Genomic DNA, 13,067 nt, shown 5'->3' on the forward strand with positions numbered 1-13,067 from the left:
TTGTGGTTTCGCAGTGTGTGATTTCTGGTGTTCTTAAACCTGTCCCATAAATTTAGATAATTTATGGGAAAGAAGAATTATTTATTCGGTGCTTTACTAAGAGAGTCATTAAAAGGACCAAAAGCAGATGAAAGCAGCCAGAGCACAAACACACGATGCCTGGCCAAAATAGTGTTCTATTACTTAATAAAATAAAAAACCCTCAAAAGCTTTACATGCGCTTAGTAATCCTGTGAGTGCATATGAGATCAAGTGCAGCTTTGCTTTAAGAATAACTTCTTACTACTGTTGGATCTAAAGCTTTCGTGGATTTTTGCTGCTGTTTAGGCTTTTCCATTCCATTTCTAAGCATAGCTGGGGAAAAGTGGAGATGGGTAGGGTTATTTGATTTTATTTAGCTCTTGATTTTGAGAAACCTGTTTTCTGATGCTGAGTTCAAGCAGTATTTAAGAAAAAAAATGGTGAAAATTACTACCATTGGACAGTAGTGATCTACCCCAAAGAAACCTGTAATTCTCATTTTTCTATTAACAGATCCACACCAGCAGCAATTAATTCTTGATGACCTTGTCTTTGATACACTGCCAAATGGCTTGTATCATCCAGCACGTGGAGGGGGGACAAAACCAATTTTGCCCTCACCCATCAGTTGACATCACTACTCATTCATTCCTATAGTCTGTGGTTTAAGGTCCATTTAGTTTTCACAGGAAAATTAAGTACGACAACCACAATTTCTCTCTGCAGCTATGTAGTCCATTTCATATTCAAGCTCTAGAAAGAAATGTGTTATAAAGTTGTGTTGGTTCAAAGGATGTGACATTTAATTTGCAAGTAGGTAGTGTTTTTCATAATCCTAAAACATAAAAGTAGGGGTAGTAATTGTGGCAGAATTAAGAGGCTGAGATTTTTGTCTGCTGGTGTTTTCTTTAAAGTAATAGTCATGGCATTTTTTCATTTTGTAATGTGTTTTTAGGAGCGAAGGAAGCTGAATTTTTGTGACTGTGCCTTCATTTCTAATCTCTTTGTGAATGAAAAGCTATATACAGGCACAAATCCAGCAGCTTAATTCTCCATCTGATTAGAGCAATGTTACCAACCTGATAGATTGAAAACAGCCAAGATCCATGCAGTGGCTTAGCCTGCTGGGAGGTAGAGTAATAACAATCAAATGAAGATATATTAAAATGTAATATTACTTCCCCTCCACGGGGACTGTATAAGAATCATAGCCAGGAACTATTCTTGTCAGCTGACTCTCTTTCGCTCACTGATTCCCTGCCTCTGCATTTATGACTAATGCATTTTGTACAATAAATACTTGTGAAGTTTTAAAAGCAAATAAATGTAGAACATCATACATTGATTTATGTGAGTTCCGGGGGTTTTGTTTGTTTGTTTGTTTGTTTTTTAATAATTTATATATTTCGAAGAAGGGAAGGGAGAGCTGGAATGAAATTCTTTGGTCTGAATAATTTCATTTCCTCTTGTGTAAGGAAGAGGATATGTTAAGGCAGTGGTTTACGAAACTGAAAATGTATACTAGCTTCTCCAAAGTGAGTATGTATCAACAGACTCTTAACTATAATTTTGTAAGAAGTCAGTTTTTTCTGAAAGTTGAAAACCCAAACTGATACTCCTTATAAAATGGCAGCTGCTGTTATATTCAAGGAATGCAGACACACAGTGTTCATATGGAGCTCGAACATCATTTTTGACTGACTCCTGTAAACGTTGCCTATAAATTATGACGGTTTTGTCAGAAAGTCTTAAAATTAATAGAGATTTTAGGGCAATTATATGTGTTTATTTATAGATGTGGATAAACTGCTGACTGAATAATTTAGTGCGCTTTTGACTATAATTATTAGTTTTGCAATTGACACCAGCAGAACAGGACAGGTCTTAGAAAATCAGAGGTACCTATCCATCAAAAAGATGTAAAAACGTTTTGCTGCCTGTTTAGCAACATTGTACTTACTTTTAGTTTCCTATGTCTTGCTGTATTAAGTGAAGTGTGGCATCCTGAGAACATTTAATACTCATGAGAAACTTCATATTAATCATTAATTATGTTTATTAATGTTAATATTTAAGTAGTATCTAGTCTTCTTAGCACAGGGCTGTGTATGGTAGTTTGTGTGTGAGTAATGGCCTCTAAAATATACCCATATTTAGACCTAAATATAAAAAAACCCAAACCTGTTCTTTTTTATATATATGTATATAAAAATAAACTGGATGGAGGGCCTAGAATTTGATCATATAAACACACCAGAGGGTAGTAGCATTTCCATTTTACGTGCAAGGAATTTGTGTTACGTTTCTGTGTTTATACCCACAACTCTTTGTCACCTACGCTTTTTTTTTTTGGCAATACCCTTTCAGTGTGAGCAGAGCTCCAGGTACGGGGTCCCATTCCTGCTGAAGCGTGAGTACGGTGGGGGAGCTTACATGATAGCGGGTATAATTTTCGTTTGGAGATCAGTATAGAAAGGCAGTGGCAAGTGTTTGAGGAATGTTTTGTACCCACTCCCTTGTTTGACTTCTGCACACTAAACTGTCAAGGGACATTAGCAGTATGAAACTGTTTTCTCCGATGTCCCGGGTTACTTCTTTTTCTCCGTGCAGCTCTTCAAAGCTTGAAACTATGTGTTTAAAACTACCCACTTTCTTCCTGGTACGCTAGGGATATATGAGGTTATATTTCGATAGCCTTAATGAATTTTGAAAAATAATTTCCTCCAGTGGCCTTGGGTAATTGTCAGTTTAATTACAGGGAGAAGCTGAGATGGAAACTTTGCTTTGTCACTGAAATGCTCCTCTTTGAAAATTCCCCGGTTCTCGGGACGTAGCAGTCTCTACTCTGAGCTATAACATAGGCTTTTCGAAAACCCCTTGAAGAACTGTGGAAAAATTGAATACTTCTGCAAATTCATTCATCTGACATCAAAGCTATAAAGCATTCTTTCAGCAAGCAGGCGAGGCAGATTGCGCTCACATAGGCACACAACCAGACTCATTGTGCATCTGGGCCTTCCCGTTTGGAGACTGTATTTGAAGTAATTTTGCATTCTTTTTGCCATGTTACTTTCTTATTCTGTACTGTGGTCAGACTGCATCCTCTGCATCTTATTGAGGTCTCCTGCTCTGTGGGTTAAATGGATAGGCCTTTAAAGAATAAAAAGGCATTGATGTTCAGAAGAAGCAGCACTCTATTCAATTAAAATCAAGTAGAAGGTGCTTAAGGAGATGTGAGCCCCCATCGCCTCGATTGAAAAACAAACGAAGAATATCAAAAAATGCAAGACAAAGTCAGTATTTATTAGTTGTACTTTCAGTTGATGCTCAGCTTTGGTATTTCTATTTACTGCTTTTTTTCCCTTGTCCTTGTGCTGGTACATTGGCAAATAGGTCATAAAAACCACTTTCAGCAAAGACACATTTGATTTATGTCCAGAACTGGTTCTTAGTATTGATTTTTTTTCCCTCTGGAAAAAACCAAAAGAAAACAAAACTATATGTCTCCATTATTTTCTGAGCCTGGCAATGCAGTGGCACATTTCAGATCAGCTTTTATCTTAAATTACTCATTGTGCTCTTTTATATTTTAAAAAGTCTTTTTTGCAAGTTGGAAAAAAAAGAAGTAGTTGCATGTACGGCCTTTGTCACGTTTTTACAGGGGGAGGGAACAAGAGGAGGAACTGGGAGGGACCAAGTACGAGGAGAAGGGAATTTTGGGAAAAGAAAGCACAATATAGGGAGTTTTTATGGTGGCTGTAATTTGAGTTAGTCACAAAAGAGGCAGAAGTGGAACAAAACCAAGAAGTAGATCAAAGGCAAGGAAGCAGGGTTCAGCGGTATGGGGTTTATATCTTTACGGCTAGAGAGAAGATTAGAGCAAGAAAAATACTGCCATGGGGCTAGGAGGACATTGTGAAGGAAAAAGGAAATACACGTAGGCTGCGTTTGAAAGAAAATCCCCAAGGAAGGCGAAAGAGAAGGAGTGAGAATTAAAAACAAAGATCTGAACAGTGTGAAGCCCTGGCTGAATTAGATCCCGAGCTGAAAGGAGAGGGGCAGAGGCAGGAAAGTGCTGGTTAAGCAGTCCACCGCAGCCACGACAAGCAGCGAGCTCCGTTACATCCCATTTTCTGTTTGTTTTCTCCAGCCGGCGGTCTGGCGCGGGTGCCTGCGCGCGCACCCGCCCGCACGTGCGTCCTGGGCCTTGGATGAAACGGCTCCAAGAAACGACGGTGAAATTCCCACCCCCAGGACAACCGGGGTGGGAAAAGCCCCGCTGCCTTCCCCACGCAGCGAAGCCGGAGCCCGCCGTCGGCGGCCGCGTCCGCTTTGCCACCCGTGGCCCGGGGCAGCAGCCCACACGCCGACGTGGCCGGTGCTTGGCACGGCGCGGGGCGGCCGCGATGCCCAGGGCTGAGGAGCTCTCGAGTAGTTTTCCAGCAGCTCTGGGGGGTTTGCAAGCGACAGCCGGCTCGGGCGGCAGCGGAGGGGAACCCCTAGACCGTGACTCAACGTTTTGGGTCCTCCGAGGCAGTCGCGCTTGGCGCGTAAATCGCCCGGCAGGGTCGGCTGGCGGTGGGGTTGCGCGGTTCCAGCCGGCGCCTAGATAAGCGAGAACAATATAAACGCAGGGGAAAGCACCCGTTCGTTTGTAACGAGCTAAAAGGTTTCCGTGAGAATAGAGCGTACTCCCCTCCGCCCCCGCGGAGGCTCCTCAATGCTGAGGAAAGTGAGATTGTACTTTAAAATATTAAATGGTTTTCCAGTCGGCACAGAATCTCAGCTTTCACCTGGGTCTTTTGTATGCGTTCACTTCTTCCAGCAGGAGATTTGTAATAGAGGAAGCAGGTGTAACGTGGTGATTATAAAGATATTGTTGGGAAAAAAAAAAGGGTAAATTTTCAGTGCTTTGCTCCTCTGAGGCTGCCAGGGCTTCCTTTTCAGCTAAGTGCCTCACCTTTTAGCAAGGTGCAGTGTTTTCGGCCAAGTCAGTCAGTCAGTCAGTCAATTGTGCATAGAAAAAAAGGGTTGCTGGGTAAATTTGAAACCTTGATAACACATTCCTCCATTTGTATATATTGTACGGCTTACCAATGTATTCATTCCTTCGGCTTTCAACATTTCACAACTTTCCATAGGTCAGCCCGAGCAACAAGAACAGGTCCTGGTAGATTGAAAGATTTCCGCTTTCAGACACTCATGTTCACATCACTTTGCCTGTTGATTTTCCGATTTTTATTTATTTTTATTTTTTTATTTTTCTTTTATTTTTAATCAGCAACATCAAATGGGTCTTTGGAGGGCCTGGATAACCAGGAGGGAGGGGTGTGCCAGACAAAAACCATGAAGATCCTCATGAAAGTTGGACAAGGTAAAGACCATCTGCTGTTTCATGAACTCACTTTGATCAGTCTCAATGTCCTTTTAGTTTTCAGGCTTCTTTTAGTGGTGTAGAGCAGAGAGCCAGCCGACTCCAGTGTGGTCATTCCTCCTCGATAGTCTGAAAGCAAAGCCTATTTTCTCTTCCTCGGCTACTGACAGATTTCTACAGAAGAAGGGTTAGCGTAATAAGATCTCTTCACTGGAGAGATCCCTAGAAGGAAAGGTCACCTGGGAGTAGTGTGTTTTAGTAATTTTTATTTTTATTTTAAAAACAAAAGCCACAACTCTGCTGCTCAAAATTATTTAAAATACATGAAAGGAGGGAAGCTAATATTGCTATAGTTTGCTTGTTATGAATTCTGATGACAGAGAGGTTTTTGTTCATTGTCTCTTTTCACACATAGATAACCTATTGTGCAGGAAGAAAGAATTATTCTTCTAAGTAGAAGTTGGTTTAATAGTCAATCAGCATCCTCAGTTAAACCCAAATGTCATCTGCAAAGCTTTTCTTGCCAATTACAGGAGTCCCTATAGTTTCTGCAGATGGCCTCACAATTTAAACCTCTGAAATAACTAATATAACCATTTCGCTTTAAAAGGGAAATGACGTTCTTATATCTCCCAGTCCTTTGCATAAAGATTCTTCTGTTCAAAACCATTCGTGTCTCACGAGGTACCTAGAGCCGGCTTATAAGGCTCCATACCATCAAGCGCCGAAGCTGCATGAGTTCCCTTTCTCTCCCCCAGATCCCAACTCGGCGGGGCTGCCCCGGCACACGGATCCCACCAAGCGCCCCGAGCAGGAAGCTGGCACCAACGGGAAGAGTTCCACCACCAGCCCCTTTGTGAAGGACCACTCAGGTAGGTGTGGTGGGGCTTGTGCCTGCCATCGGGCTCTGGCGGAGTCTTCTCCTTTTTCCCCAAATGCCTTTTATTTTACCGTTAAAGTGCCAAAAACCCGAATGTTTTCGTACTGAGAGGAAGCAAAAGGCAGTTCTGATGCTCTGGTGGATAGTGTCTGGGAGCTGCAAGTTTTGGCAACAGCCGCTCTCTCCCCTCTTCCGCTCTGCAGTAGAAGTTAATTACATCTTGGGAGAATATCACTCATTTACAGGAAACTTTTTGGATAGGACATGCGCTAGGCAGCTTTACGATGGTAAATGCTGCCTTACATTTAGTAGTCTGGCAGACGAACGAGTCTTTCTGTCTATCTCTTCCCGTATAATACATTATCAAGTGGTTCTCGACAGCCATTTATAAAGTTTATTTCAAGGCATCTATAATTAATGTCCTGATCTTTTAACTGACCCTATAACGTCTACACATGAATGGCTGGTCTTTCACTAAATTTAAAGATTTATTTATTTTTTATTTATTATCTAAACAAGATAAACAAGATGGTTCCAAACCAATATCTTCAGGATGCATTTCAGACATTAGGTGAACAAGAAAAAAACTCTTACGACCCAAGGTCTCCGGTCAAAAAATTTGGTGAATTGGGAATGCTACAAAGCAGAACTTGCTGACGCTTGATTCTGGGGGTTCCCGAAAATGGCTGCAAGTTTTCCTCGCTAGCTCTGTCATTAGTTACTGGTCTAATGAATCTTTGATATGGCGGTCACTGGGCAGGCTTCAGCCATTTCCTGCGGAGGTTCCGGTGGGAAAAGTTCACAGTTATGTGGACGTAGCATCTGCAGCATTATTCCACCTGTGAGCGAGCATCAAGAGAGGGAAGTCAGTTCAAATTTTCAAGTGAGAAAGTGTCAAGTGAGTGTTCATTTAATTTTTGTGACAAATAATACTACAGTGTGATGGCACCAAATATTCAACAGGCTGTTCAGCACCTGAGCTTTTCCTGACTACCAAAGGCGTGGTGTTGTTTTCTTATAAGTAATTATAAGTTAATACAAACAGATACATGCCATAGGCATTTTGCCTATTTATCTCCCGCACTGCCTCAAGCTCCTGTGTTTCACGTGTAAGCAAGAGGATTCCACTTAAAGAGGCACTAAGGACGGTTTAACTTACATCGATATGTGAAAGATAAAATAGCAGAAGAATGGTGTGACACTGAACAGTACCAGTTGTCCTGAGAATTGTCATTTCCCTGGGTTATTTTCCCCTTGCAGTCCTATCCCACCCCTCTCCGCTGCCCGGGGCTGGCCGGCATCTGTTAAAAGATGCAGTGTGCATCAAAGGCTGCCTTGTCAGTGCCAGTCCTCGCCGCTGATGGATGATGATGTATGAAACGGGGTGGTTTGGGAGCAGCACAAAAGTGAGACCAACAGACACAAAGTCTTGTTTAATATTGATTGCTGACTTCGGCTGTTTGCATTTAGCTATCTAACAGGGTAATTGGTTTGTCAAAGTTTAGCTGTCAGTTAATTCTTCCAGTCTTGCTTACTCTACACATTTTTAAGCAGCGTAAACGGGTCGCAGGATGGCAATAACTTCTGTCTGTTGTATTTCCGTTCTTTCCAGGATCTAGCACAGATGGCAGTAAGGCTGGGCATTCCAGTATACTGGGTTCAGAGGTGGCCTTATTTGCAGGGATTGCATCAGGGTGCATCATTTTCATCGTCATCATCATCACTTTGGTGGTTCTTTTGTTGAAGTACCGGAGAAGACACAGGAAGCATTCCCCGCAACACACGACAACTCTCTCACTTAGTACGTTAGCCACCCCAAAACGCAGTGGGAACAACAATGGTTCTGAGCCCAGTGACATTATCATTCCTCTAAGGACTGCAGACAGTGTCTTTTGCCCCCACTATGAAAAGGTCAGCGGCGACTATGGACATCCAGTGTACATAGTTCAAGAGATGCCTCCTCAGAGTCCAGCAAACATTTATTACAAGGTCTGAGAAACACACAATCAACTCTGTGGTACAGTTGAGTCGTAGAGGAAACTCACTGGTCAAATGCTTTCTGTTGGGGTTTGTGATGACGCCTTGTGCGCTAGCATTGACTCAAGCACAGGGGGGAGAAGGCGACAGCTCTTTTGCTGGGAGCCAACGCGAGCTGGACAGCTTACCTAGTCTGTAGAATTCCTATCTCAGTGAATAAGTATTCACTAAAAGCTGGAAGACTTTTATGTAGAAGATGCCCATTCTGATTGCTGTACTCTTGTTACATTCATCATCCTCAAAGCCATGTGCTGCGGGCGTTCAGGCATGTACAAAAGCCAAGGGAAGACGGAGTGATCCGTGGATGTTAATAGCTCTAGGCATCCTGGGAAGGTGCTCTAGGATATATCAAGCTTGAAATGCAATCTTCTGACTTTTGTGTGTCTCTCAGTGCGTACTGGATTTGTCACACAGACCTTAGTGTCTAAGTAAGACTTGTTAAAGTTCTCTTGCTTTTAGTCGGTCACTGTTCCATTTGTTTCTGTTATCCGGGGCTCTGCCATCCTTCACATAAGATTTCCTTTCACTCCACCTCCTGAATCACTAATGGAACATTAATGTTTGGAGATCCGCACTCCATCCATCTGCTACAGCAGCCTCACTTGAATGGGTAATGCATTTATAGAAATTGTGTTTGATAGTAAGGAGCCTTCCAGCCAAAAAGTTAGGCTGTCAACAAAGTCAAGAGCAGGACTGGGTGGTGGAGGGAAGGGCTGACTGCAGTTGCAGTTCAAATACTGCTGCCTCAAAAATAGAAGCTGGGAAGAAAAAAGACAAAAAAAACCCATTTAGGTAGCACAGCACTTTGGTACGCTAAGTTTTAAGAGACAAGTAGGAGACACAGTAACACGTGCAGTGGATTAGGGCTGCATTTGAAGGAATTCATGGTTATCAAATACCAGTGTGCAGAAAAAAAATAGTACCTTCAATACAGTAGAACAAAGGGGTATTGTTAGTGAACAAGCTTGGAGAGAACAAGACAATAGCAGGCCGCCGAGGATACATTAGGGCAGGGCTGTTGTGGTACTGGCAATAAAATACACAGCTTTGAAGCTGTAGCGAGAACGTAGTCTGCTTTGGATGACTTTTAAGCAGACTCAGCTGCTATACTATCACATTGTAGTAAACACAGGGAAAGCATTTAAGAAAATAGCAGAGAGCCAAATCTGACCAAGATGATTATAAGCCAACAGGTGAAATGAATTGTAATTCTGTCACTGGTAAAGTTGTGGAAGAAAATAAAATTAAAAAAAAAAACCAAACAAAAAACCCTTTCTCATCTCTAAAAGTAAGACAGAATTTCTTTCTGACTGAGCCTTTTGACACTTTGGTTTATCATAGTGCTGTCCCTGCACAGTGAGGGTAGGTACTGTGACTGACACAGCCATTCATTGGTGCTCTGTTGCAAAGTTAAAGCACATATGGCAAACCTCTTGCAGTCCGTAAGAATCAAATAAATTATGACACTGAGATGGAAGAGGAAGATATGTCTTATTTATAATAGGTGTATAGAACACAAGGGATATAAAGTGAGAGTTTTTCTTTCGTTTGTTCTTTCTTACTTTTTTGGTTTGGTTTGCTTTTTCTACTAATATATATTTTGAGATTGCACAGTATCTACACCAGAAGATGTGAAATTCATTTGCGGCAATTAGATAGTCTTAACTTGTCATCATTTTACATATGTATGTGTGTGTTTATATATGTGTATACAAACATATGTATGTTTATATATGCATATATATGCATATATATATGTATACTCACATTAAAAAAAAAAAGAAACTGCTTCTGGGAAAAACATCAGCCATCCAAAAATAACAATGGGAGCATATTAAAAAAAAAATAAATCCAAAGCATCTCATAAGAGAAAACTAGGAAATATAAGGCCCAGAATACCAGGAAGTCAATGTTACTGCATCACGGATTTAACAATGACAAGGTGTGCCGGCATTTATTTTCTGTGTTGTGTTTTCCCTTGCCTTACGGGCTGATGTGTTCTGTAGATTTCGTTGAGGTTCATGGGGGGGGGTTCAGGTTAAAGTTTTGGTTTTAGCGTGGCTGTTCCCCTAAAGCTCCCACCCTGGGGAGGAAATAAAAAACCTCTACTTTTATATGTGCTATGCAAATAGACATTTCTAACATAGTCATGTTACTATGGTAACACTTTGCTTTCTGATTTGGAAAGAAAATGTAGCAACAGCATTTTGGGGTTCTCAGACCTCTGGTGAGCACCTGCAAGAAAAAAAAAAGGAAAAAAAAAAATCTGTCATAGAAATGATCACTCTCTCTGTTTCCTGAACCTGAAAATGATGTTGGGATGTTGGTCCAAAAGAGAGAAACAAAACAAAAAAAAAAATCCCAACCCATGGTTCTGTGGAAGGTTACCATGGTGACTAACTACAGTACATATGTAATTCTTTTCAACAACCCTTCCTTTCTGTGAATCCATCCATACAAGGTTCTCTTGTAAGTCATTAAGGTTTTATTTTGGGGGAGGGGGAGGAAGGGAAAAGATGGGTTTACTGATACTGATTTTTATTAAATCAAATTATGCTTCATCAGTTGGCTACATTCTAGTTATGTACTAAACTGTGAAAAAAAAATCAGACGAATTGCTCAAGAGCAACCTGCAACCAATTGAAAAAAAAAAAATGTATTGTGCGTCTGTTTTGTGTCTGGTGCAAAATTATGACAATCTACCAACTGTTCCTTTATTTGACGTTGGTCCAGCTTTGAAAAGTTACTGTGAATGCCTTGCTTGTATGATCATCCCTAGTCACCTGACTTGGAATTTGCACCATCATGTCTAAGTGAAGATGCTGTAAATAGGTTCAGATTTACTGTATATGGATTTGGGGTGTTACAGTAGCCTTATTCACCTTTTTAAATAATAAAAAAAACCCACATGAAAACAAGACAAAAATGGCTTTTCTTAACCAGATTGTGTATATAGAGCAATGTTGGTTTTTTATAAAGTCCGAGCAAGATGTTTTGTATAAAATTTGAATTTTGCAATGTATTTAGCTACAGCTTGTTTAAAGGCAGTGTCATTCCCCTTTGCACTGTATTGAGGAAAAAAATGGTAAAAAAGGTTGCCAAATTGCCGCATATTTGTGCTGAAATTGTGTACCATGAATATTTATTTAAGAATTTCTTTGTCCAGTTTGTAAGTAACACAGTATTATGCTTGAGTTATAAATAATTTCTTCTTTTTTTTTTTTATTTTGTTTTGTTTTGTTTTGTTTGTTTGTTTGTTTTGTTCTGTTTTAAAACTAGCCGGTCATAAGTTTGAAATCTGCTTTAGTTCCACATTACAATTAGTTCCCAGAAAATGAAAATTATGAAAATCACATTCCACGTCTGTTTCAAACTGAATTTGTTCTTAAAAAAATAAAATATTTTTTTCCTATGGAAACCTTGCCTTCTAAGTATTTTCTTCTTTTGTTTGGGGATTTTTTTTCTGTTTTAAAAGATGAAAATAAAGCAAGCCACCAAGCCTGTCTCCCTCCCTCCCTCCTTCTCTCTCTTTCTCCTCTCTCCCATCTCTCCACCCTGATTGCTAGTGGTTTATAGGAAAGAAAGCACCTTATAGTACACTGGCTTCTGTTAACCTACTTCTTTCCCAGGCTTTCTCTTACATGTATCAGCAGATTTTAAAAACCACATGGAGGTCTTAAGCCCTTGGAAGTCCGTGAGCTTCAGCCAGGTGCAGTAGCCAGGTTGCCCGGATGATCTGGGAGGTGAGATTATAACCACACAAATAATTCCCAGACATTATGGAGTTGAATTATACTGTGGGCAGAGTCAGGGAAAAAAATATATATACCTGGCGCCGGGTGCTGTTGCTGTCCGTGCTGCTCCTGAGGAGGAGGAGCGGCAAGCCTGGGGTGGCAGGGCTGAGCAAGAAGGGACGGGAGATGGAGGCCCTTGGGAGAATGGCGAAGGGTTAGAAATGCTGCAGAGTCACAACATCTCTGCGTGGTTCTCTCCGTGGGGCCGTGCACCGTCCCGTCCCTGCTTTACTGTGCCTCGAGTTACGGGAGGTGGGGGCCGGTGTGTGTGCAGGTGACACAAGCCTTAATGCAAGAGCTGTGGCGGTGTTGCTCTAATTTTCATTAAGATAGCCGATTCTCTCATTTAGTAAATAACACCTTCATTTTTTGACAAAGCCCAGTCACCTGGAAAGCGAAGCACCGTTCAGTTTGTTAGCAGCGCATAAATGGTGTGATCATCCAGGGAGTAACAGGTGGGGAGGTCTGCAGAGGGGAAAGATGCATTTCTCACTTTGACAACAGATGCCAATTTGTCACAGAATTTTCACTGAAGAAAGGTGGCTGGTTATTCATAGCATTGGTCACGCAATTCCCATTTGTCAAATTATTTTTTCTTTTCGGAATAATCGGGGGAAAAAAACGACTCTATGGCAGAGGCGCTGTATGTGTGTGTTGGAATGGCACAAGTATTCCAAAACTGGACATACAGAAAGCCCTAGAGACTGTGGAACGGTTGGGCGAGCGTGGCTTCTTGCTGATGGAGCTCATTTTGCAGGTCCAGTTTACCGAATCTGGGCTGGAAGCTGACCTTAGAGGGAACGTCACGGAGCGGCACTTAGGTTCACCCCCCGGCTCTGCTGCGGATGTCCGCGGGCGAGTTCGTTGCTCCAGCAGCAGACAGTAAGTGTCCGTGGGGCAGCGTGTGAGCATCCACTGGCTTCCCAGGAGGTGACGTGGGCCCCATCCTGCGCCGAGGGCT

At 41.6% G+C, this 13,067-nt stretch overlaps 1 protein-coding gene across 1 annotated transcript in view; it reads left to right on the top strand.

The window, feature by feature from the left end:
- Positions 1–11,730, top strand: part of EFNB2 (ephrin B2) — a 44,764-nt gene extending 33,034 nt beyond the window's left edge. The window contains exons 3-5 of the mRNA XM_052785784.1: positions 5,303–5,395; positions 6,154–6,267; positions 7,888–11,730. Of these exons, the coding sequence (XP_052641744.1) occupies positions 5,303–5,395; positions 6,154–6,267; positions 7,888–8,270 (590 nt within the window). The 3' untranslated portion in view covers positions 8,271–11,730. The remainder of the gene's footprint in view (positions 1–5,302; positions 5,396–6,153; positions 6,268–7,887) is intronic.
- The last annotated feature ends 1,337 nt before the right edge of the window (positions 11,731–13,067 follow it).

This window comes from Harpia harpyja, chromosome 4, assembly GCF_026419915.1.
Source record: "Harpia harpyja isolate bHarHar1 chromosome 4, bHarHar1 primary haplotype, whole genome shotgun sequence".
NCBI classification, from domain to species: Eukaryota; Metazoa; Chordata; class Aves; order Accipitriformes; family Accipitridae; genus Harpia; species Harpia harpyja.